Source organism: Hemiscyllium ocellatum, chromosome 6 (assembly GCF_020745735.1).
Source record: "Hemiscyllium ocellatum isolate sHemOce1 chromosome 6, sHemOce1.pat.X.cur, whole genome shotgun sequence".
Taxonomy (NCBI): Eukaryota; Metazoa; Chordata; class Chondrichthyes; order Orectolobiformes; family Hemiscylliidae; genus Hemiscyllium; species Hemiscyllium ocellatum.
This window is the reverse complement of record NC_083406.1, coordinates 19901920-19927892: the sequence shown is the minus strand read 5'-3', so window position 1 is coordinate 19927892 and position 25973 is coordinate 19901920. Positions and strand designations below refer to the sequence as shown.

Sequence of the window (25973 nt, the reverse complement as noted above, 5' to 3'; positions counted from 1 at the left end):
TTAATTTAACCTTTGAACCCTTGTGATCATTCTATTAAATTTATGTAGCAGCTTGCCAGAATTATGTAGGAAGTCTATTTAAAAATTAATTAATTAAAAACTTGGGTGTGATAGTGGCAGTGTATTCAAGACCATGATACACATCACATTTACGAGCCCCATGAAGTATAACTTCACAGGTATTTATTTCAGGATTCCACTTAAACTCTTTTTTTTTCAGTGAGTGTCTCATTACAACTGTTTTTAATCAACCTGTTCAGATATGTCATCACACGCCTTTGGGTAAAGTGGGACTTGAACATGAATCTTCTGGCCTGAGGTTAGGGACACTACTATGCACTACAAGTCCACAGTGATATATGGCCAATGGCCATTCACCAGTATGTCCTTAACCTCAATTGATGCAATTAACAGTCTCGACTTGGATCTCACAAAGCTGTAAAATTGCTTGCCAAGCTAAACATCCCACCTATATCTCTAAGTTTCCTTAAGTGTGGAAACTGGCCATTTGGAGCCACACAGACTCTCCTAAGAGCATCCCACCCAGAATCACCGTTCCCCCCCCCAGCTCTAACCCTGTATTTCTCATGGCTAATCTATGTAGCCTGCATATCCTTGGACGTTTTGGGCTATTTAGCATGGCCAGGCAATCTTACCTGCGCATCTTGGGAGGAAACCGGTACGCCCGCAGGAAACCCATGCAGACACAGGGAGAATGTACAAACTCCACACAAACAGTCACCCAAAGGTAGAATTGAACCTGGGACCCTGACACTGGGAGGTAGCAATGCTAACCACTGAGTCACCATGCGGCTCACTTGTTTCCTCACCTCTTTTCCTCAAAGTAGTAACTTCTGCAGAGTTACAGTCCTACAGGTACTAAAGAAATTCCTTTAAATTTTTGTAGGTGGCCATTTACACAGGTGAACCTAAACAACCCTTTTTTGTCCAAAGGGGAAGCCATCCTGCTGAGTGGGATAGTAGCTCAGTGGTTAGCAGTACTGCCTCACAGTACCAGGGACCCGGGTTCGATTCTAATCTCGGTGACCTTCTGTGTGGAATTTGCACATTATCCCCATATCTGTGTGGGTTTCCTCCCACAGCCCAAGGGTGTGCAGGTTAGATATATTTCGCTCCCCACCCCTGTCTGCATTTTGCAGAGACCAATCCTTCCATGACTCCCTCATTAGGTCCATGCCACACCTGGCACCTTCTCTTGCCACTGCAAGAGGTGTAAAGCCTGTGCCCACATCTCACCCCTCACCTTCATCCAAGGTCTCAAAGGGTCTTTTCACATCTGGCAGAGATTTTCCTGCACATCCATCCACCTTATCGACTGTGTCCGTTGCTCTCGATGTGATCTCCTCTACATTGGGGAGACAGGACGTCAAACTCGCAGAGCCTTTCAGGGAACATCTCTGGGACACACACACCAAACACTCCCACCAGTCTGTGGCTGACCACTTCAACTCCCCCAAGGATATGCAAGCCCTGGGCCTCCTCCACCACCAAAACAAAGTCACCCGCCAACTGGACGAAGAACACCTCATCTTCCACCTTGGAACCCTCCAACCACTTGGCATCAACATCAACTTCACTAGTTTCCAAATCTCCCCTCCCCCTACTTAATCCCAGATCCAACCCTCCAAATCTGCACCACCCTCTTGACCTGTCCTACCTGTCCATCCATGTTCCCACCTATCCACTCCACCCTCCCCATCAACCTATCACAACTAGCCCCCACCTACATCCAACTATCACCTTCCCAGCTCCCCATTCCGCCTTTATCTCTCAGCCCCCCTTCCCCCTCCACATTCCTGAAGAGGGGCTTATGCCCGATACATCAATTCTCCTGCTCCTTGGATGCTGCCTGACCGACTGTGCTTTTCCAGTGCCAACCTTTCTTGACTCTGACATTCCAACATCTGCAGTCCTCACTTTCTCCTACATCCAAATTGCCCATAGTGTCCAGGGATGTGCAGGCTGGATGGACTAGCCATGGGAAATGCACGATTCAGGAATGGGTTAGGCGGGTTGGGTCAGGGTGAGATGCTGTTTGGCGTGTCAATGTGGATTCAATGGGCCAAATGGCCTGATTCCACATTGTATGGATTCTATGATCTATGTCAAGCTCCATGATTGCTAATTATAATGATGCTAAGTAGATATACCTTAAATAGTAATGGTTAGTTTCAATGTAGCAAAGTTCCAAAATCCTGACTTGAGAAGTCAGGGACAGGAGATGTAAACATTTCATATGTTAGGAAGCAATGTTATATTCTAAACTGTGCATGTTTGCAGGGACCAGAGTTGTTGCTTGCTCCCAATTTGAATGAAATCTCATGTTTTTTCTCCCCTCAGTGCCCAGGTAGAGATGGACAAATGGATTGAGGATTTACAGATGGCTGTGGATCTTGCTCAACAATGCAATGGGTCAACCAGTGAACTAATGACTCCCAGTCCTAGTGATGGACCCAACAGTAAGTGAATTCCTCGCAGAACCAGATTCTTAAGCTTGGCTAGTATTCCTCCTTTGATTTGCAGAGTTAACTCCTCTGGATCTGCCATCAAATCCATTACCTGCTACAGGAAGTCCCCCAGTCCAACTGGGGCTGGAGTATCCCAACCAAGTACTCAAGTATGTGCTTGTACTTGGCACGAATTCAGGAGAATGGAAACATTTTAACACATTCAGCAACACAATCTGATTTTTCACTCTGAGCAAGCCCATGTTTTTCATTGAATGTCACTACAAATCTACAATAACTTAATAGCCCCCATTATTGAATTTGTGATTTTCGGCATCTCGGGGTTTTTTTTAAAGAGGCACATAAACCAGTGCAATGGTCACAGTGCCTGAAGGCATAAAATAATAAACTAATCTCAGGATGAGAAATAAAACAGGGGCCTATTAAGTGAAAAACTTGGGTATCGCTTTTGTTTAAAAGTAATGTTCTTTTTAAAAAATGTAATGAGTTACTTTTGTCCTTCAGCTATTGCAGTTAATTAGTTTTGCATCTACAACAACAAAACTGTTGACTGGCTTCTTAGTAGAATAACGAACACTTGAGAAAATGATCCCAAACCCAGATGGAGACACAGAAAATAGGATCAGGAGTGGACCACTAGCCTGGTCTGCCAACCCATATGATCATGACTGATCATCCAATTCAGTACCTTGTTCCCATTTTCATCCCATAACCTTTGATCTCTTTAAAACGAAGAGATATGTCTTATCTCCTCCTTGAAAACATTCACTGTTTTGACCTGAACCCCATTCTACGACAGAAAATTCACCAATTATGCAAATGATGTCGGGGGAAGTTACGTGTAGGGGATATTCGCAAGTAGGTCTGTGGGTGCTGTTACAATCCCATTCATTTTTAGAAAGAAATTTAATTTTCCAGTAATAACTGAGACACACAGACTTTTGGATGTAACAAGTTAACTAAAAGTACTACTGATTTCCTGGGACAGCTCTAATCACTACACATGGACTCGTTGTCTCCAGATGTGAGCATATTACACCAGCTTCCCAAATGAACAATCCCGGGCCTCCCTTTAATTTTTGACAGCCACATCATTTGTGCCTGATGTTAGGCAAAATTCTGAACCAATCACATGACTATATTCACTTACCTCATGTTAAAGACACAGTCCAAAAGCATAAAAGTCTTATGTAACTGGACGTTAGTAACAATGCAAAACTGCAGTTTCTGACTGATTTATCACATTGTGTGTCACTTATTCCTTTCTCCCATGCTTCCAAATTGTCATAGAGTAATTAATGCACAGAAGGAGCCCATTCAGTTTTTTGTCCTCATGACAGCTCTGCATAGAGTGATCCAGTGAGCTCCATTCACCCTCTCTGTCCCTGAAGCCCTGTGTTGTTGTTGTTGTACGTCTGTGGAATCAATAACTCATAGCTTGTAGAACAGTCCCTCCCAAGCCTTCTCCACTTCCTTCATTGTTAATATCTACATTGTAAAAGTGTCTAACACTTTACATTGACAAGTACATCCCCTCACACTACCACCAAAGTCTCTGACTTCATTATCCAGGTGGTCTGGAGGTTTCACAGTTTTTTTGCAGAATGCATTCTCTTTGGACTTGGAAGATTGTTTGATCTTTAGCCTGAGGACTATTAACCCTGAATCTGATTGTCTATAAATCATTACTCCACTAGAAGATCTTATTTTGCAAGGTCTTATTCTGAGGAGGATGTTGTTCCTCATAAACCAGTGAGTTATTCCATTACCTTATCTGGAGGACTCTTAATATCTGGAATTCAACTCAGGCAGTTGCCCTGTAACTGGCTGGAGGACCATTCATCTAATGGACTTCCATCATGGAAGATGGCTGTCTGGTTTCAATAGGTACTTACCTCTGTGCAGTATCTCAGATTTTCAGATCGGGCAACTTGTTCTTTTTGACCATGTCCTAAATTGTGGACATTAATTTGGCTTTCATGAAGTCACATGCCGCTCATCTCTATGTTACTCAACTAACTCTTGATTCTCAATCTGCTGTTAACATCTGTGTTGAAACATGTAAGCTCTTTATTTCAACTTGTTGAATAAGTTGGAGGTCTTCATTCACCCTTTGTGAATATCTTCCTGGTAAACCAGGTACCTGAGGATTGCTGTTATTTTCACATTATCTTTGTCAACTCTTCTTTGAAAGCCAAAGGATTGAAATGTTGCGGTTGAACCTGCATTGGTGTATCAGCTCCATACCTGACATTAAAATTAAATCCACTGTATCAATGTGTTCAGTGGGTTGTTTTGCTTTCAGGACAACTTTGTTTGAATATTTCTCAATGAGATCAAATGGGTTTAATTGATCTTTCTTATTCTTACAATTTGCTTTTTTTGGCAAATATTTCTGATTTTGTTTTCTGATGAAAGGACAGTATTTTGACCAGTCCTCAAAAGTCACATGTTTTTTTCATTTTGATATCATGAAACAGTTCTCTTATGCCAATATAGGTAACCTTTTTAGTTTCCACCACAGTTCGAGGAATCCTAATTAAATCCTCTACCAGTTGCTCCTTTTCTGGGTTGTTCGATAGTGGTTTGTTTATAAACCAGTTACTCTATTGAAACTTGTCAAATTCTTTCTCTGCCACAAGGGTGTGGAGCTAAAGCAATGGATGAAGGCTCAAAAATGAGGAGCTGTTGATTTTTTTGAAAATACGTATGTATTTCTAATGCCCTTTCTCTTGTAGAGTTACTTATAGCATGCTTTTAATCTCTGGAGCTATTCCACATGGATTATTGAGTTTCATTCGTGTAGGAGATAACTTTTTCTCGAGCTGTGATTTTGCCCTGATAGGGGAATGACACTCATTTCTGTATCAAGTTTAAAGTTAATGAGATATCCATTGATCCAAACAAATTCAATTAGCTTAGGTCAGTTGAATCATTGATTTCCCCATGGATACTTTGGTTATCTTTCTCAGTCGCATTAACCTCTTTGTACGGTAAATATTTGACTTTTTCCAGCTCTGAAACTCCATTCTACTTTGGCACATCTTCGGCAAGGGACCTATAGATTTTTCGACGCAGAGTTCTTTTGTGATTTTGTCTTTTGTCAGCTGGGCACTGTTTGTCAGTGCTGACACTGATTTTAGCAACTGCTGATGGTTTACTCTTTGTGAGAGCTTGTGTCTGCACAGTGTGTCTTACAAAGTGAAAAGGTTCAGTTGGTCTCCTGTGATATGATTGTCCTTGTCCCCTCAGGATTTGTCTCAGTATCTTCCTGATTTCTGCTTCCAATGGCTTTCTCCAAATTCAAATCTTTGGACAGTAATAAATCTGACAAAAACTCATCAATAATGCCAACAACAATTCTGTCTCTTATTAATTCTGATTTCAAAGCTCCATTGTCACAATCCTCTGCTAATCTGTAGAGGTCATTAATGAAGTGATCCACCACTTACACTGGATGCTGAACTCTTCTGGTAATTCTGCCCTTACAAGAATTTTCTTTATTCTCAGTTTAAAGTAATTATTTAAATTTGCTTGAATCTGTTCAAATGTACGTCTGCCTTCTTTTATATTTTTGTGACTTATAACATCATCTGTTGTCAGTCCTGTTCAATGCAGTAGAGTATTCACTTGTTCAGTTTGAGATTTAGTAGTTAATTCTGAAGCAATTTTATGTTGTAAGAACTGCTTCCTCAGTGAAGTTTAAGCCTGTGTTCTCTTTAGCCCATCTCTGACATTATATCTTTGAGGTAGAATTATTTCTTCTGCCGTAGAGAGACTCATAGAGGATGGAAACTAACCTTTGGTCCAACTCATCCATGCTGACCAGATACCTTACATTAATCTAGTCCCATTTATAGAGTCATAAAGTCATACAGCATGGAGACAGACCCTTTGGCCCAACCAGTTCATGCTGAACATAATCCCAAACTAAACTAGTCCCACCTGCCTGCTCCTGGCCCATAGCCCTCTAAACAGTTTCTATTTGTGTGCCCATCCAGATGCCTTTTAAATATTGTAATTGTACCAGCCTCGACCACTTCCTCTGGCAGCTCATTCCATATAAGCACCATTGTCTGTATGAAAAAGTTGCCCCTGAGGTCCCTTTTAAATATTTCCCTTCTCACCTTAAACCTATACCCTCTAGTTTTGGACTCCGCCATCCTGTGGACAAGACCTTGGCTATTTACCCTATCCATGGCCCTCATGATTTTGTAAACCTCTATAAGGTCACCCCTCAGTCTTCGACCATCCAGGGAAAGTAGCCGCAGCCTATTCAGCCCCTCCCTATAGCTCAAACCCTCCAACCATGGCAACATCCTTGTAAATCTTTTCAGAACCTTTTTAAGTTTTGCAACATCTTTCTTATAGCAGGTAGACTATTTGCAAATGTATTAAATCTATCTTAAATTTGCAGCATTTCATTGCTGTTTGTAAGGTGCTGTTTTTTAAGCTTTTAACATCAAACCATTTCAATGTCTTTTTAATTCTCATATGTTCAAGTCTCTTCAAACTTTTAAGCTCTATTATAACAATGATTCTTTCTAATCCAATCTTTCTAATAAAGCTTCAGGTCTGTTAAATAGCAATACTGTATCCCTGTACTGCTTGCTGGGGGCTTTCCTGCTTTTTGTATAATATAAACAGTGGTTTTCAAACTCTTGCAGTTAAAATGGGGGGCTTGCTACCTTCTGCGCCTTAGGTAGTTTTTCTAGTACTTCCTTGTTAAAATGATTTCCTGCCTATCTTTTATGGTTTAATACGCAAAGCATGTCTCTGTTCCTATACTTGAAATAAACCTATGTGGTTGTAGCCTTATTATTTTAAATTGTTTCCTAATGTTATTGAAATCTTTAAAACCATCTAATGTTCTTATTCTGTCAGATGTCTCCCTCTAAACCTTTTCATTTTCCCTTTTATCGATGTAATTCTGCTGTACAGCTTTCCCAGTGCTGCAGATTGACATTATTTATTTACTGATCCTCCCCCTCACCATTAAAGTCATGCTCTGTCCTGTGCACTTACTGTGATGGTAACACTTGCTGTTAATTGTAAGTGCTCCTCTTTGTCTATTTTTTTCCCCCTATCTAGTTCTTTGCACCATTATTTTCTTTTCTTTTAACCTTTCACCTTATTCATGAAGTTCTGAAATGGTTACTTTCCAGCCAAATCTTGAATCAGGACTAGGTCTACAGATCTTCCTTCTCGAAGGACCTTGTTTGTCTTACTAGCCCACTATGTCTTCCTTGCACCAGCTTTGAGGTGAACACTTCCTTCTGGAGTGCTACTTTTTTTCACTTGCTATTCCATCCACAATTTCTGCAGACTGCTTCTGTTACTGAGTGCCTGAGTATTCTTAAAGGAGTAATGTTCTCACTCATCTTCCCAAGTCAACTAGATACTTTTCACCATTGGTACCTTTTCACCATTACTTAAGCAATGATCTTGACTGCTGATCACTATGTGTGGAACCAACCTTTGGCAGTTTGTCGGTAGGATTAAACTCTGCCATCAATCCTCCTTTCTGTAGGAGACCTGCTTGTAGATGAAACACTCATAAATTTTAACAAGAAAAGGCATAAAATACAAGATACAGTTTTTTGTATGATAGTGATCGTGCCTAATGTAACTTCTCCAATTCCTATAACTAACAGGAGGCAGAGATAATCTCTGACCTCTGACCCCATCAGGATCTAGAACTGGACTTCCTCTCCTGCCCAGGACCCTTTGATATCATCAGCTTGTGTGGAGCCTCATGCAGTCTACACCATTAGCCTTTCAGAACAATTACTTGGCACCATACGTTAAGAAGGATGTTTTAGCACTGGAGGGAGTTCAACCCTGGTTTACAAGGATGATATCTGGACTTCAGGGGTTAAGTTAGAGATGAGACAAATTAGGCCTTTATTCTATAGAATTTAGAAGGTTAAGAGCTGACCTAATCGAGGCTTTCAGGATGTTAACAGGGAAGTAGAGGGTAGATAACAATAAACGATTTCCTTTGGTTGAAGATTCTAGAATCAGAGGGCGTAGTCTAAGAATAGGCCTTTCAGGAGAGATGTTAGAAAGCACTCCTACATGCAAAGAGAATTGAGGGTTTGGAAGTCTATTCCTCAAACAGTGATTGATGCCATGTCAGTTGTTTAAATGTGAGACTGGCAATTTTTTATTAAGTAATGATATTAAGGGATATGGTCCAAGGCAGGCGTATTGAGCTAGGTCACATCAGCTTTGATCTTAGTGAATCGTGGAGCAGGCTCAATGGGCTGAATGGCCTAGTCCTGTGCCTATGATCCCACTTAATACACTACTTCTGCAAATTTATTCCTGGTCTTTGTAGCTTGGACAGCCAGTTAGTGGAGGGCTCTGTGGCCAATTAGGAATCTACATGGAGCCCGGGCAGAAGAGGAATTAAGACAGGGAGTAGGAAATCAGTCCCAGCCATCACTTTTCTGGTGTGCCCTCGGTCACGTTGGAAAATTTCATTTCATTGTGTTTAGTGTCAGAAACAGGAGGAGACCCACTCACCCTCTCGATCCTATTCCACATTTGATTAGATCCTGATGGATCTGGAGCTTAACTCTATCGCCATATCCCTGAATAACGTCACCTAATTAAGATCTACCCAATCTCACTTTTGAAATTTTTAATTGACTCTGCTTCAATAGCACTTGCAAGGGAGAGGGATTTCCACTACCCTTTTGATGAGGGAGTGACTCCTGACCACACCCAGATGGCCTACCTTTCATTTTAAGGTTGTGCCTTGCTTTGGAGTGCCCCCACCAGAATATTAATGGCCAGGTCAGACCTCCTCAAAATAGTTAAGATAGCGTGGACCCTAATGTTTTCTTATTTTAAAGGTAAGTGCCAGGCTGCTTGTTCCGGATAGAATTTGATTGGCCAAACTACCAGGTTTGAAGCAAAACACACTTTCTGCGTACATTATAGTTACAATTCAACGAAATTACGAGGGAGTTGGAATAACATAACTCTATTGAAAAACTGTACAGAATAATCCATTATTTAACTCCTAAACAGTAACTTCTAATATAATAACATCCCATAAACACCCTTGGCAAAGGCAAAGTCAATGAAATAGATTGTCTACCGTGCAATTCCAGCAGCATGGGAGGAAAATCATCAAGAGAAAACGTTGAAAGAGAGAGTGAAATGGGGAGAGATATACTGCAACTTCCAACCCTGCTGAGACCCCAGCAACAACTGCTGAAAGCTAAAACTGAAAAAAATCCTGTTTCTGTGGGTGTTTGACCACAACATTCAGGATGCTTCTATTGTTCCAACTTTTAAAAACCCAAAAACCTCTCAGTTCTGCATCTCTGTCTTAAAACCTCTCTTCAGAAAAAAAAAACAGGAGAAAATATACCTCTTAAAGCCATAGTATGATCACAAAAGGAAATCACTTCCTCCGTAACTTAAAATCGACATTCTTAAAACAAAAGAACTGCAGTCCTGCTTTGAAGCCTTTCAAGTTGTTTTGTATTTTAATCTGGTAGTTTAGGTCCAATCCAAAACAATCTTCAGGATAACCTTGCTCATACTGTAGCTGAGCAAACCAGGTAGGTATGTATACCTTCTTTCTGAATTTTGTGTGTTTTTGTGTTGAATATGTCTGCAAGGCCCTCTCATCGCTTTCTTTTGGTGATATAAATGTTCCTGGTTGGTTCAGCCTGGGAGTTGAAAAGATTGCTGGATGTTTGTCGATTTTTCTTTAAAGGACTTTTTGATCAATTCTTTAGAATCGCCTGACGAGACGTCTGTAGAGCATGAATCTGAAGATGATCTAAGTGCCTCAAGGACCTCTCTTGAGAGACAATCACCCCATCGTGGCAATACCACAATGCACGTTTGCTGGCACAGAAATACTAGTGTTTCAATGGTGGATTATAGCATTGCTGTGGAGGTACATGCCATCTCAAAATAAAACTGTACATCTGACTCTCTTGACAGTGTGGCACATACAGATTTCTATATTGACTAATACAATTCAATGAATTCCATGGCCATTAAATAAATCCTATCTCCAACACTCTGCCTTCAAAGTTCTGATCAGCAACGAGTTTCAGGCTTAAAATTCTGGGTTGGAACTTTGATTTAATAGAAGTGTTCAAAAAAAGGCAGGAGGATTGGTGACACAGCTTTACAGTTATTGGCAAAAGAAGCAGAGGAATGCATGAGAAATATCGGCATGCAGTGAGTCACTGTGATCCAACATGTGCTTTCTGAATGGAAGCAGGTTCATGAGGTCATTTCAGAAAGGAATTGGATAAATACCTGGTTAGGAAGGATGCAAGGCCCCAGGGAAGGAACAGGGAGTAGGTCTAAGGTAACAACTGTTCATAGGAGCGAGCGCATGCTTGATGTTTTGGAGGCCGCTTCCTGTGCTGAAATGCATGATTCTCCAAAACTCCTCAACGCTGTCATCCACCATCACATTCCTACTGAGGTTAACAGACAAGGAACAGCTTGTAAGAATTTTCCAGCCAAGAATTTTGTGTTATTTTGAAAATAGATGTTTCCTTTTGTTTTGCTTGAATTGGCTTCTGAGGTAACTTGTGTTGAACCAGACAACAACCATCGTGTGGCAACAATCAGCTCAAAATACTTGAACAGTGATGATGCACTAGAATAGGATCATTGATAAAGTTTCAAACATTATAAAAATAAGCCACAGAAACTGAACTGGACCAGCCATAAAAATACTGTGGTTTGAGAATAGGTCAGAGGTTTGGAAAACTGTGGTGAATAACGCACCTCATGACACCCCATAGCCTGGTCACCTGGAAAAAGTCAGGAGTTGCCTGAATAAATGCAGCTCTAACAACACTCCAGAGGCTAAGCACCAGACAGGACACAGCAAACCAGATGATTCAACGCCATGAAACCATCCATCACCTTAAACATTCACTCCCCAATCATCAACACGCAGTGATAGCAATGTATACCATCTGTACAATGCACTTCAGCAACTCATACCAGCTCCTTTAGCAGCACCTTCCAAATCTGCAACATCTACTAACTAGAAGGATAACAGCAGTAGATGCATGGGAACAACATTACCTTTGGGGTGGCATGGTGACTTAGTGGTTAGCACTAATGCCTCATAGTGCCAGGGACCTCAGTTCAATTCCTGCTTCAGGTGATTGTCTGTGTGGGTTTCCTCTGGGTGCTCCAGTTTCCTCCCACAATCTGAAGCAGTGCAGATTAGGTGGATTGGCTGTGCTAAATTTCCCAGAGTGTCCAGGGATGTGCAGACTAGGTGGATTAGCCACAGGAGATGCAAGGCTACAGGGAGAAGGTAAGGGCTGTGACTGGGTGGGGTGCTCTTCAGAGAGTTGGTGTGGACTTGATGGGTCCTCTCCAGGAAGCATGTCTTCCTGACTTGGAACTGTATCAGTGTGACTAAGTCAACATCCTGCAACTCCCTGATCTGCACTGTTGGTGTACAGACACCACAAGGACTGCAATGGTTCAGGAAGGCTCATTCTCTGTTCCAATTAGAGGTGGGCAACACATACTTGCTTTGCAAGTAATACCCACATTCCTGGAATGAGCCAAAAGAAAGCTTTATTATTTGTCAGAATTTTAATAAACCCTACAGTTGTTAATCCTAGAGTTGAAATTGTCTGACACAGAACTTAAGGTGATTTTGAAAATTATCAGGAGTAGCTTGGAAGAAAGAAATTAATACAGCATATGAGTGAAATAAATATGTTATGGCATGGCTTGCTAGACATTAAACATTGCAGTTGACCGATACTCTTAGAGTTTATATAAAAGCCAAATGGTACACATACCGGAAATCTGAAATAAAAATAAAAGTTGCTTGAAATGCTCAGTGGGTCAAGTGGAGTCTGTGGAAAGAAATATTGTTAACATTTCAGGTTGAGCTGACTTTTTGAAAAGTTGTTAACACTGTCAACCTCAAACCACTTTAGTGTATTGGTGTGGGAATTTTTGTCTAAATATGGTCAATTCCTCCTTCCTTTGATTTTGTTTTCACTCGTGGGGTTTGATCTGTTAGAGCCCCATTTGGTCTTTCAGTCTAAGAGCGTTGTAGCTCCATTGTGGTGACAGGCCTTTCCTGGTCATCTCGGCCTGAAACATTAACTGCTTTCCACCCACCAGATGCTGCCAGACCTGTTGAAAATTTTCAGCATTTTGTTTCATTGTTTAGGATTTACATATGTGCAGTTAGAGAGGAGGGTAGTTAGGGCATTTTGTTTTACCAGTTTGAGTGTGGAGCACTCATGCATCCTCAAGACTTCATATTGTTTTTGTTTGAACAAATGTTATTGCCAATTAAACTAGTGTAATATATTTTTTTGATTCCAATGTGCTTAGCATTAATAATTGACATCCCAGAGACCAAATAAAGAGTGCAGGTAATAATGAATTTAGCTGGGAGAACCCTCTTGAACCTGTCTGAAGAATCTGTGGAATCCAAGATCTGATTGACATAATTTCCCTTCTTTTGGGAAAACATTCTCTTGCTTTCTGGAATCACACTGGTGTACATCCTTCGTGTCACATTTTTATTTGTTCTTCCCACACATTAGCAAAGTTGATCTACCTGCCAAACATCTGAATCTGTAGTACTCTTTAATACCATCCTTCTTTATGGCATCTCCTCCACAGTACTCCACCATTCATGTTTCTTCTCTTTTCCAGCTAAACCAATATTACTTTAAGAATAATGTGATGATGACTTTAAACAGAGAATATGGTATTTGCAGACTTGGTCATTTTTAAAGGGCTTCTGAAGTACCTATTCCTCACTTAATTATCCCAAATGTTGTTCCATTTCTTTCCTATTTATCTGGAGAAAAAATTCTGACTAAACAGCAGCAACTTGTATTGACATATTTAATGTAAGCACAAGTTCAATTCCCACACCAGCTGAAGTTACCAAGCAGATCCTACCTTGAGTCCTCACCTTTTGCCTAAGGTATAGTGACCCTCATGTTAAACTGTTGTTTCTTTCATGAGAGAGTGGGACTATGGTGACTTGGTCTTTAGCTTTTATACAACAGGGCATGACACTGAGTCACACAGTGGATATTAGTTCAGACGATCAAATGTTTGGTTCTAGAAGTAAGTTTGGAGCAGCATCTGAAAGTGGGAGAGTGAGGCAAAGAAGCGGAGAGGTTAATATGGCCACCAATTTAAAGTTTGGGATGCCCAAGAGATCAAAAGTGGAGGACTAGAGATATTTCAGAAGTTAGTAGGGTTGGAGGAGATTAGAGATATATGGATGATAGAGTCCTTGATGGGAATAGAAATTGAGGAAAATTTTAAAATCAAGATGATTGCCAAAGTGTAAGGTATAGGGTTAAAATTGTGCAGAATAAGGTTACAGGTGTTGTTTCTGCAAAAGCTTACATTATAAAATTAGGCTACGCATGCAAATACTAAACAGTGAGAAGCGAAAACAGAATTATCTATGACTAATAAGGCAGAGCCATCATGGAGCAGGATGTACCAGGCATAAGAAAACAAAGAAGCAAAAACCGGTCAAATTATCTCTGACTAATAGGGCAGAGCAATCGTGAAGCAGGATGTACCAGGCATAGGAGAATAGGAGAAGCGAAAACAGGCCGAATTATCTATGACTAATAGGGCAGAGTGACCGTGTAGGGGGATGTACCAGTAACAGGAGAATAGTGTGCCAGTCTCAGGAGGGATATGGCCAACTGATGGAATTTAGTTTGGCAGGATGATCGCACGAAGACAGCAAACTATGCCAGGATAGTCACATATAAGGAATGAGATAAATAAAAGTAAGGGGCGACAGGCTTAGAGTAATGGGAGAAGTAAACAGAGGCAGAGAGAGCTAGACAAAGGTGGAGCGAAGCTAGAGCTTGTGATTGGTTACTTTTACGGTGGCAAGTAGCCTATGGGGTGAAAGGGGAGGACCGAGAGATGCAGCTGAACAGCATAAATCAGAATGTAACCCTCAGATTGGGGTGCTTACTCATTAGGCACCCATTCTTGCAAGTACGTGTCAATAAAATTCACTGCTTCAGAATTTGACTTGGACTGAAATTTATTAATTTGTGAGTTTTGTTTCTCATACAAAACATCTTTCTTAAGGCAAAAATATCATGACAGACTCTTAGTCCAAGTATCACACCGCATTTAAATATAAACTGTTTTCTGTGCAAATGTATAATCAAGGAGTGCTGCAGTGGGACTTGTTTAGCTCAGTTGGCTGGAAGGCTAGTCTGCAATACAGAGTGATGCTCAGAGCACAATTTCAATTCCCATACCAGCTGAAGTTACCAAATGTATATTCAAGTAATATCTGCTGTCTGTCATGCTTAGGTGCTAGACATTATCGCTGGTGGTTTCAAGAGGGGTAATATTTAAAACATTCTTGGCATAACCTTGAATGCCACAAATGTAATGGGAATGTTCCCCATTTAACATGAGGATAGGTATTGGACACTAATTTGCTAATGTTGTAGGTTGACATATTACAAATCTTTAAGAATACAAATGGGTAACATGGAATTGCTTTTTCTTGTGAAGAGACCTAAACTATATTATAAGTATTATAAATATATAATAAATGATATTATAATTATGAATTTAAGATAATATTCATTAAAATTCCCAATCAGGAAACATCATTTTACTAAAAATTGATGAGAATTTGGAATTCTCATTTGAGAATTTGAGATAAAAAGTATATTTAAGGGGAAACTGTATAAGCATACAAGATAGAAATAAAAGAATGGAATAATATGCTGATCAGAGTCAGAGATGAGAAAAGACACTCACATAGAAAGTAAATACGAGTTAAACCAAATGGTCTGATTACGTGCTGTGACTTTGCTAGATAACATTGTTGGTACAAATTTCTAGCCTTGTACATTTGGGGTAGCACAATAGCTAGCACTGCTGCCTCACAGCACCAGGGACCCAGTTCAATTTTAGCCTCAGGTGACTGTCTGTGTGGAGTTTGCACATTCTCCCTGTGTCTGTGTGGGTTTCCTCCCACAGTCCAAAGATGTGCAGATTTGGGTGAACTGGCCATGCTAAACTGCCCATAGTGCTAGGTAGATTAGTCAGAGGGAAATGGATCTGGGTGGATTACTCCTTAGTCATAGGGATTCTGGGTAATCCAAGATGGAGGATGGGAAAAATTTCTGGCTGTAACAGCTGCTCCTTTTTTGAGATATTTTAGGTGCTGGAGGTGATTTCCTCGAATTCTAGGAGCAGCAATTACTATTTTATATGCTGTTGCATTGTTTTGGAACTTTGGAAAAAAAAGTCAAAACAACAGCAGTTTTAAAAGGGAGAAGAACTGACAATGGAAGCACATGGTGAGGTCAGTGTAGGAGAGAGAGAGAAAGAAACTGACACCAGAGTGAACCTGCACAGTACTGCCTTTGCTGTTTGAATTCATGTATCACTGGACATCAGAGTGCCTCTGGGAAAATTAACAAATAGCGAAATTCATAACTGATCTTGGAGGAACTGTTTGGGCGAAGTTCACATCACAGAATCAGATACGTTAATTGTTTTAAGTGGCCTATAGAAAGTTTGCAGTAGTGAGTAGTGTAGATTCTTTCTTGATTATATGTTTTTTTGAGATATGTCTCTTGATTAATCTTAAAATATAAGCTGTAACTATTAATCTAACCTGGGACAGTGTTTTGTTAAGGAATAAGATGGTGTGATTTTCTGGGTCTGTAGATTGTGAAGTAGCAAAAATGGCCTTTAGTGGAGTGATATGTGCTTCTTGTTAGATGTGGGAGTTTAAAGAGAGTTTTACTGTGGATTATATCTGCAATAAATGCAGTTGGTTGTGAATCTTATCGAATGGATCGGTTGGAGAGACAGTTAGAAGCGATGAGGAATTTGCAACAGCAACAGTATGTGATGGATGGCAGTTATAGGAAGGGGGGGGGGGGAAAGTCTCAGATACAGTCACATAGATGTGTTAACTCCGGGAAAGGTAAGAGAGGTGGGCAGCTAGTGCAGGAGCTGTTTTGGAAAATGTAGGGGGCGATGGATGCTCAGGGGAATGTAGTGCAAACAGCCAAGTTTCTGGTATTGAGACTGGCTCTAATGCAATGAGGGGTATGTCAGGTTCCAAGAGATCAAGTGTGTTAAGGGATTATCTAGTCCGAGGTACAGACAGACGTTTCTGTGGCCAGAAGTGAAAAATCAGAATGTAATGTTGCTTCCCTGGTGCCTGGATCAAGGATGTCTCTGTGAGGGTGCAGAATGTTCTCAAGGGGTAGAGAGGCCAGCAAGAGGTCATTGTCCACATTGGAACTAATGACATAGGAAGAGGAAAAGGGTGAGATTCTGAAGGGAGATTACAGAGATTTAGGCAGGAATTTAAAAAGGAAGTCCTTGAAAGTAGTAGTATCTGGATTACTCCTGGTGCTACGAGCTAGTGAGGGCAGGAATTGGAGGATAGAGCAGATGAATGCACGGCTGAGGAGCTGGTGTATGGGAGAAGGATTCACTTTTTTGGGTCATTGGAATCTCTTTTGGGGTAGTAGTGACCTGTACAAGGAGAACGGATTGCACCTAAATTTGAAGGGGACTAATATACTGGCAGGGAGATTTGCTAGAGCTGCTCAGAATGATTTAAACTAGTAAGGTCGGGGTGGGGGTGGGGGGGTCGGGGCAGGGGGGTGGGTCGGGGAGTGGCCCAGGGAGATAGTGAGGAAAGAGATTGATCTGAGAGGGTACAGTTGAGAACAGAAGAGAGTCAAACAGTCAGGGCAGGCAGGGACAAGGTAGGACTAATAAATTAAACTGCATTAATTTCAATGCAAGAGGCCTAACGGGGAAGGCAGATGAACTCAGGGCATGGTTAGGAACATGGGACTGGGATATCATAGCAATTACAGAAACATGGCTCAGGGATGGGCAGGATTGGCAGCTTAATGTTCCAGGATACAAATGCTACAAGAAGGATAGAAAGGGAGGCAAGAGAGGAGGGGGAGTGGTGTTTTTGATAAGGGATAGCATTATAGCTGTGCTGAGGAAGGATATTCCTCGAAATGCATCCAGAGAAGTTATTTGGGTGGAACCGTGAAATAAGAAAGGGATGATCACCTTATTGGAATTTTATAATAGACCCCCTTATAGTCAGTGGGAAATTGAGAAACAAACTTGTAAGGAGATCTCAGCTATCTGTAAGAATAATAGGATGGTTGTGGTAGGGGATTTTAACTTTCCAAACATAGACTGGGACTGCCATAGTGTTAAGGGTTTGGATGGAGAGGAATTTGTTAAATGTGTACAAGAAACATTTCTGATTTAATATGCAGATGTACCTACTAGAGAAGGTGCAAAACTTGACCTACTCTTGGGAAATAAGGCAGGGCAGGTGACTGAGGTGTCAGTGAGGGAGCACTTTGGGGCAAGCGACCATAATTCTATTAGATTTAAAATAGTGATGGAAAAGGATAGACCAGATCTAAAAGTTGAAGTTCTAAATTGGAGAAAGGCTAATTTTGATGGTATTAGGCAAGAACTTTCAAAAGCTGATTGCAGGCAGATGTTTGCAGGTAAAGGGACGGCTGGAAAATGGGAAGCCTTCAGAAATGAGATAACGAGAATCCAGAGAAAGTATATTCCTGTTAGGGTTAAAGGAAAGGCTGGTAGGTAAAGGGAATGCTGGATGACTAAAGAAATTGAGGGTTTGGTTAAGAAAAAGAAGGAAGCATATATAAGGTGAATCCTTAGAAGAGTATAAAGGCAGTGGGAGTATACCTAAGAGGGAAATTAGGAGGCCAAAAAGGGGACATGAGATAGCTGTGGCAAATAGAATTAAAGAGAATTCAAAGGGTTTTTACAAATACATGAAGGACAAAAGGGTAACTAAGGAGAGAATAGGGCCCCTCACAGATCAGCAAGGCGGCCTTGTGTGGAGCCGCAGAAAATGGGGGGGATACTGAATGAGTATTTTACATCAATGTTTACTGTGGAAAAGGATATGGATGATATAGACTGTAGGGAAATAGATGGTGACACCTTGCAAAATGTCCATATGACAGAGGAAGTGCTGGATGTCTTGAAATGCATAAAGGTGGATACATCACCAGGACCTGATCAGGTGTACCCTTGAACTCTGTGGGAAGCTAGAGAAGTGATTGCTGGGCCTCTTGCTGAGGACAAGTCAGGGAACTGTTGACCAGTGAGCCTGACGTCAGTGGTGGGCAAGTTGTTAGAGGGAATCCTGAGGGACAGGATGTACATGTATTTGGAAAGGCAAGGACTGATTAGGAACAGTCAACATGGCTTTTTGCATGGCAAATCATGTCTCACAAACTTGATTGAATTTTTTGAAGAAGTAACAAAGACGATTGATGAGGGCAGAGTGGTAGATGTGATCTATATGGACTTCAGTAAGGCGTTCGACAAGATTCTCCATGGGAGACTGGTTAGCAAGGTTAGATCCTATGGAGCACAGGGAGAACTAGCCATTTGGATACAGAACTGGCTCAAAGGTGGAAGACAGAGGGTGGTGGTGGAGGGTTGTAAATCAGACTGGAGTCCTGTGACCAGTGGAGTGCCACAAGGATTGGTGCTGGGTACACTACTTTTTCTCATTTACAAAAGTGATTTGGTTGTGAACGTAAGAGGTACAGTTAGTAGGTTTGCAGATGACACCAAAATTGGAGGTGTAATGGACAGTGAAGAAGGTTACCTCAAATTACAACAGGATCTTGACCAGATGGGCCAATGGGCTGAGAAGTGGCAGATGGAGTTTAATTTAGATAAATGTGAAGTGCTGCATTTTGGGAAAGCAAATCTTAGCAGGACTTATACACTTAATGGTAAGGTCCTAGGGAGTGTTGCTGAACAAAGAAACCTTGGAGTGCAGGTTCACAGCTTCTTGAAAGGGGAGTCGCAGGTAGATAGGATAGTGAAGAAGGTGTTTGGTATGCTTTCTGTTATTGGTCAGTGTATTGAGTACAGGAGTTGGGAGGTCATGTTGCGGCTATACAGGACATTGGCTAGGCCACTGTTGGAATATTGCGTGCAATTCTGATCTCCTTCCTATCAGAAAGATGTTGTGAAACTTGAAAGGGTTCAGAAAAGATTTACAAGGATGTTGCCAGGATTGGAGCATTTGAGCTATAGGGAGAGTTTGAACAGGCTGGAGCTGTTTTCCCTGGAGCTTCAGAGTTTGAGGGGTGACCCTAGAGGTTTACAAAATCATGAGGGGCATGGATAGGATAAATAGACAAAGTCATTTTCCCTGGGGTGGGAGAGTCCAGACCTAGAGGGCAAAGGTTTAGGGTTAGATGGGAAAGATATAAAAGAGACCTAAAGGACAATGTTTTCACACAGAGGGTGGTACGTGTATGGAATGAGCTGCCAGAGGAAGTGGTGGAGGCTGGTACAATTGCAACATTTAAGAGGCATTTGGATGGGTATATGAATAAGAAGGGTTTGGAGGGATATGGGCTAGGTGCTGACAGGTGGGACTAGATTGGGTTGGGATATCTGGTCGGCATGGACGGATTGGACCAAAGGATGTGTTTCCATGCTGTACTCTCTGACTCTATAACACTGATCTGGCAGCTCACATGCACCAATTGATATGGGCATTTGGAGTCTTGTTCTAAAATTGGATTGTGTTGACATATTGAAATCTTAAAATAAATCCTTAAGGTAAAATTGGTTTGGCTACTATTTAAAGCATTTTATTTTTCAGGCATCCTGTCAAGATCTAACTTGTCTTGTTGCACAGGTGGATGTGTTTGTGTGTAAATTATAAATAGGGTTGCCAACTCTGGTTGACCATATTCCTGGAGGTGTTTTTAAATGGCCTCCTGACCATCTCCAACCACAGTCTGAACTGGCCAGCCAACACGTGACTCCCAGCCGTCCGATAGCCAATCAAAATATGTACCGTCTCTTCCTCACGCATTGGATGATTCAGTAAAATGCCACTCCCACTAAATTTAAGTTCTTGCCCGTTTCCAATGGGTTTTCTTTAAATGAAATTAATAAATGATTTCAAAGAAATGTTTGTCTTACAAAACACTTTGTTTTCCTCCATTCTGGCAACTTCAGGACAATTCTAGAGTGTTGGCAACCCAATTTGCTACTCCTTTGCAAAGCTGTTTGTCTTCTCCTTACTCCTTACATCATTTACAGCCTGTCTTGTCTTCTCTCCCTTTGTTCTCGTTGTCTTTCTGGTATGATAGAAGAAGTCTCCACTGTTATTGACTCTGCTTCCTCTCTCCCCTCTGGACTGATCAATAATCACCGGCCTCTTACCATATCTCATGTCTGCTGGTATCGAGTGCAGAGTCTCTCCTTTTATGATTACATCAGGATTATTGAGGTAACAGTAAAAATAAATTAAGCCGGCCAGCTGCCGAGCGCTTGGATTTAGCAAACGGGGGTGCAATTAAATTGCAAAATCTTTTCTTTTGCTGGCTTTTGAAATTTGCTGTAATAGCTTACGCTGTCAAAACACAACTGGAAGCTCAATTACAGGGTCAGGCTGAATTGAAATTGCCTACTAATTAATTTTTGAATTTAACAAGAGGCCAGATATAGGCTTTTGGAAATGCAAGGAATTTAAATTTAGTGGTGGTCCATGAAATGGAAGCAGTATTTTACTTTACGGACTGTTGTTTATTGATATTAATCGTAATTTGCTTGTATAATTCAAAATTTTAGCAATGCAGCAGCTTATATTAATGTAGTACTTTGAATGTGATAGGCTACCCCTAGTGCTTCACTAGAGCACTATAAAACAAAGTATCATTCCAGGTCACAAAGGAGGTAAGGGAACAGATGGTTGAAGTTTGATCAAAGAAGTAGGTTTCCAAGACATGCCTTAAAGAAGAAAAGTGAGGTAGAGAAGCTAAAATATGTAGCAAGAGAGTTCTAGAACATGGGCCTTGTATTAAATAATTAAATTAAGTAAGTTACTTGAAGACTCCCACTGACACACTAATCACCCCTCATTATATTTTTTTCTCAGACAGTCAAAATTGTTTCTCCAAATATGAAGAACTCTTCAACTCACTGTGGTTAAAAGTTGCAATATTATGAAATTTTAAAATGTTAAGTGCCCTATTTGGTATAAACACATATACAGTAACATACACCATGACAAATGGGCTGTCAGAACCTAAAATGAGAAAACAGGATAGCTTCATAAGGATTTCATTATTGCACTGACTTCTGGAAACAACATGTAATGGAACAATGTAATCTAGTTAATAATATCTTTCCTTCAATTTTCTTCAGTTAAATGTTGTGAAATTGTAAAATCTTACAGCACAAGATCATTCAACTCAATATGTCTCTTTGAAAGAGCTATCCAATTAGTTCCATTCCCTTCTTCCTTAATTCTGAAGTTTCCTCTGCTTCACGTATTTATTGAGTCTCCCTTTGAACGCTATTGTTGAATCTTATTTCATTGTCATTTCAGGCAGAACATTCCAGATCTCGTAGCCTAAAAAAGCCTTCTTATCTCACCTGTGTCCTTTTGATATTTATTTTAAACTGCGTCCACTGGTTTTTATCTGTCCTGTCATTGGAACCAATTTACCTCTATCATGGCTCCTCATAATTTTGAAGCCCACTGTTAAGTCTTCCATTAATTCTAAAAAGAAACTTCCCAATGAAAAGTTATGCATATATATTTGTTTCCTTTCTCGTTGTCCTTAGCTATTTCATAAAACACTGGCAATATCCTGTCAATAAGATGATTGACTGTTAGTGGACACTGGATGGTGAGGGAGAAAATTTGATCTTTCTCCTTCCATTCTTATGGAAATATTAAGATTCTATTCACTAGCTTCCCAAAGCAACAATTATTCAAAATTGAATCTGAGATTTGGATAGCCTAAATTGTAGACTGTTGTGAGAAAGTAGTTCTCCTCCCAATGAATGCTTGTGCCTTTATTCATAGGGTTGCCAAATCAGCCTGGGCATATTCCTGGAGGTTTCGCTACATGATCCTTCTGCCTTCAACTGCCCCATTCTCTCAATATCACCAAAAGAACTGCAGATCCTGTAAATCATAAACAAAAACAGGAACTGCTGGAAAAGCTCAACAGGTCTAGCAGCATCTGTGCAGAGAAATCAGAGTTAACCCTTTGGGTACAGTGATCCACAATAATACTGTTGGTTGCCTGAAATGTTCAATCTCACACACCATTCCTGACCACAACAGTTTACAAATGAATTGACTCAATGAATTCGATGAGTCATGATTATCAATCCGAGCCTTTCTTCCATCTATTCCTTGGTTAATAGTTTCCTTGAAAGTGGAGTCTAAGGTAGACAGAGTGGTGTAGAAGTTATTTGACACGCTTGCCTTCATTGGCCAGTATATTGAGTTTAGGAGTTGGGAGGTCATGTTGCAGCTGTACAGGACATTGGTGAGGCCACTTTTAACTACTGCGTTTAATTTAGGTCTCCCTGCTTTGGGCAGATGTTGTTAACCTGAAAGGGTTCAGAAAAGATTTACAAGGATATTGTCAGGATTAGAGGGTTTGAGTTAAAAGGGGAGGTTGTATAGGCTGGGATTTTTTTTTCCCTGGAGCGTCGGAGACTGGGTGACCTTACAGAGGTTTATAAAATCATGAGGGACATGGATAAGGTGAATAGCAAGGTTTTTTTCTCAGTTGAGGCATACGTTTAAGGTGAGAGGGGATGGACATGCTATGTAACTCTATAACTCTATACATTTCAAAGATTTTGAGAAGCAAAATTTCTATTAGCCCTTTTTTTTCCCTCCTGTGTTTTGCTCAATGCAGTGTCCTAGAGATGAATCTTATAATCCTTGGAGTCTCTAGAGTTTCATAAGTTTGGTAATCATCATGCCATGACCCTAACACTAGGCAAAATGGTCAAGACTCAAAAAGTTAGCTTTAGACCAGACCGGTTCAAATATTCTAAAGCCAAAGCAGCTTTACACCACAGCAAAACCCAACGTAGACCAACTCTTAATTGCAGTCTCAAATTCAAGGAGTTATTTACTCTCAAATTTACTTCCTTGGTTCACTTTTTGTTGGGTAGCTCACATGGTATTTGCTGATAACCATGATGAAATATAGAGTGATTGAAGATAAAATAGGGGGCAGCACGGTGGCTCAGTGGTTTGCACTGCTGCCTCACAGCACCAGGTTCCCAGGTTTGATTCCAGCCTTGCGCGACTGTCTGTGTGGGGTTTGCACATTCTTCCTGTGTCTCCGTGGGTTTCCTCTGGGTGCTCCGATTTCCACCCATATTCCAAGATGTGCAGGCCAGGTGAATTGACCATGCTAAATTGCCATAGTGCTAGGTGCATTAGTCAGAGGAAAATGAGCCTGGCTGAGTTCCTCTTCGGAGGGTCGGTGTGGACTGGTTGGGCCAAAGGGCCTGTTTCCACTGTAGGGAATCTAAATCTAATCTAAGCAGTGTATTATGATCACAGCTGACAGCAATACTGAATTAGTCCGATCTTAGAGTGGAAGCTAGCTTGTTAGAGCATAAATTTTATTTTCACAACTTGTTTACTTGCAGTCAGTTATTAAATGTATTCACAAGAGGCTGCCAATGTACTTTTACCAAAAGAACATAAGTTAATTATACACAAAAGAAAAAATAACAAAGTGTGTCACATTATACAAGAACTATTTGAAACAGTCTCATTATGAAAATAATTAAAAATTAAATCCTTTTACCCTTAACAACAATCTTACAGAGTGCCCAATCTCAGTGAAGGGTTACCCTGTCTCTATTTTAAACTTTCTTGTTCAGATCACAGGACAGTGTTCAGCTGCATTTTTGCAAAATTCTGTATTCACTTTTATTTTCTTCAGTTAATATCTTTAGTGAGTTTTGAGAAGGTTGGTAGCTCTGGTTGAGATTCTGGGTGTAGGTTTGCTCGCTGAGCTAGAAGATTCGTTTTCAGAAGTTTCGTCATCATACTAGGTAACATCTTCAGTGAGCCTCCAAATGAAGCACTGGTGTGTAGCCGGCTTTCTATTTATATGTTTGAGTTTCCTAGGATTGATGATGTCATTTCCTGTTGTGACACCATTTCCCATGGTGATGTCTTTTCCTGTTCTTTTTCTCAGGGAGTGGTAACTGGGATCCAAGTCAATGTGTTTGTTGATCGAGTTCCGGTTGGAATACCATGCTTCTGGAAGTTCTCATGCGTGTCTCTGTTTGGCTTGTCCTAGGTTGGATGTGTTGTCCCAGTCAAAATGGTATCCTTCCTCATCCGTATATAAGGATAATAGTGGAAGTGGGTCATGTCGTTTTGTGGCTAGTTGATGTTCATGTATCCTGGTGGCTAGTTTTCTGCCAGTTTGTCCAATGTAGTGTTTGTTACAGCTCTTGCAAGGTATTTTGTAAATGACATTAGTTTTGCTTGTTATCTGTATAGGGTCTTTCAAGTTCATTAGCTGCTGTTTTAGTGTGTTTGGTGTGGTTGGAACTTTGGTTACATAGGCTGATCGGAGAAGTAAATAAAGTAAAATTTATTTACCTTGGAGAATTCAGAGGGTGGTGCGTGTATGGACTGTGGTGTCAAAGGAAGTGGTGGAGGCTGCTACAATTCCAACATTTGAAATGCATCTAGATGGATATATGAATAGGAAGGGTTTAGAGGAATAAGGGCCAAGTGCTGGCAAGTGGGACTAGGTCAAATTGGGATGTCTGGTTGGAATGGATGAATTGGACCGAAAGGTCTGTTTCTATGCTGTATGACTCCATGATTCTATAAGAGAAGATTGTATTCAATATTATAAGGGGCTAGTCAAGTGGATAAGGAAAAATTGTTTCTCCTAGTGGAAGGATCAATAGCAAGTGGCACGGATTCAAGGTAATTGGAAAAAATAAGCAATAAGACATTAAAAGAAAAATGTCTTAAATCAGAGACAAAAATGGAAATTGCTGGAAAAGCTCAGCATCTGTGGAGAGAAATCACAGCATTTCGGGTCAGGTGACCCTTTCTCAGATATTAGGAGAAATCTTTTTTCATATGGTTAAGGTCTAGAATGTGCTGTCTGAGAGTGTGATGATGGCAGATTCAAATGAAGCATTCAGGGAGAACTGTATTATTCCCTGAAAAGGAAGAATGGGCAGGGAGATAGGGAGAAAGGAGGAGAATGGTTTTCGGTCTATTGTTCGTTGGGACAGCTGGTGCAGACAGCTGACAAGTGGCCTCCTTCTGTACTGTAACCATGGTAGTTGATAGGAAGATTGTCAATTGATGATTATACATCTACAATTAGGTTTGAGAAGATCTATATAGAGACCGTATTTCCACCAAAATTAAAGATTGTCAATATGGGATTGGTGCAAATAAATACAATTGGAAATTTAAGACTAACGTCTTTATCTAGAGAGCGGTGAGTATATGGACTAGTTGATGTGAATAGTTTAGATGTATTTTTAATGGGAAGCTAGATAAGTTAAAGGTGGCAGTTGGAAGGATATGTTGACAAGGGGAGATGAAAGTGGCTTGTTTGG

At 40.7% G+C, this 25973-nt stretch overlaps 1 protein-coding gene across 1 annotated transcript in view; it reads left to right on the top strand.

The window, feature by feature from the left end:
* The window catches only part of farp1 (FERM, RhoGEF (ARHGEF) and pleckstrin domain protein 1 (chondrocyte-derived)), a 317365-nt gene that overhangs the window by 282884 nt on the left and 8508 nt on the right, over window positions 1-25973 (top strand). The window contains exons 23-24 of the mRNA XM_060825861.1: window positions 2362-2480; window positions 10247-10410. Coding sequence (XP_060681844.1) covers window positions 2362-2480; window positions 10247-10410 — 283 coding nt within the window. The remainder of the gene's footprint in view (window positions 1-2361; window positions 2481-10246; window positions 10411-25973) is intronic.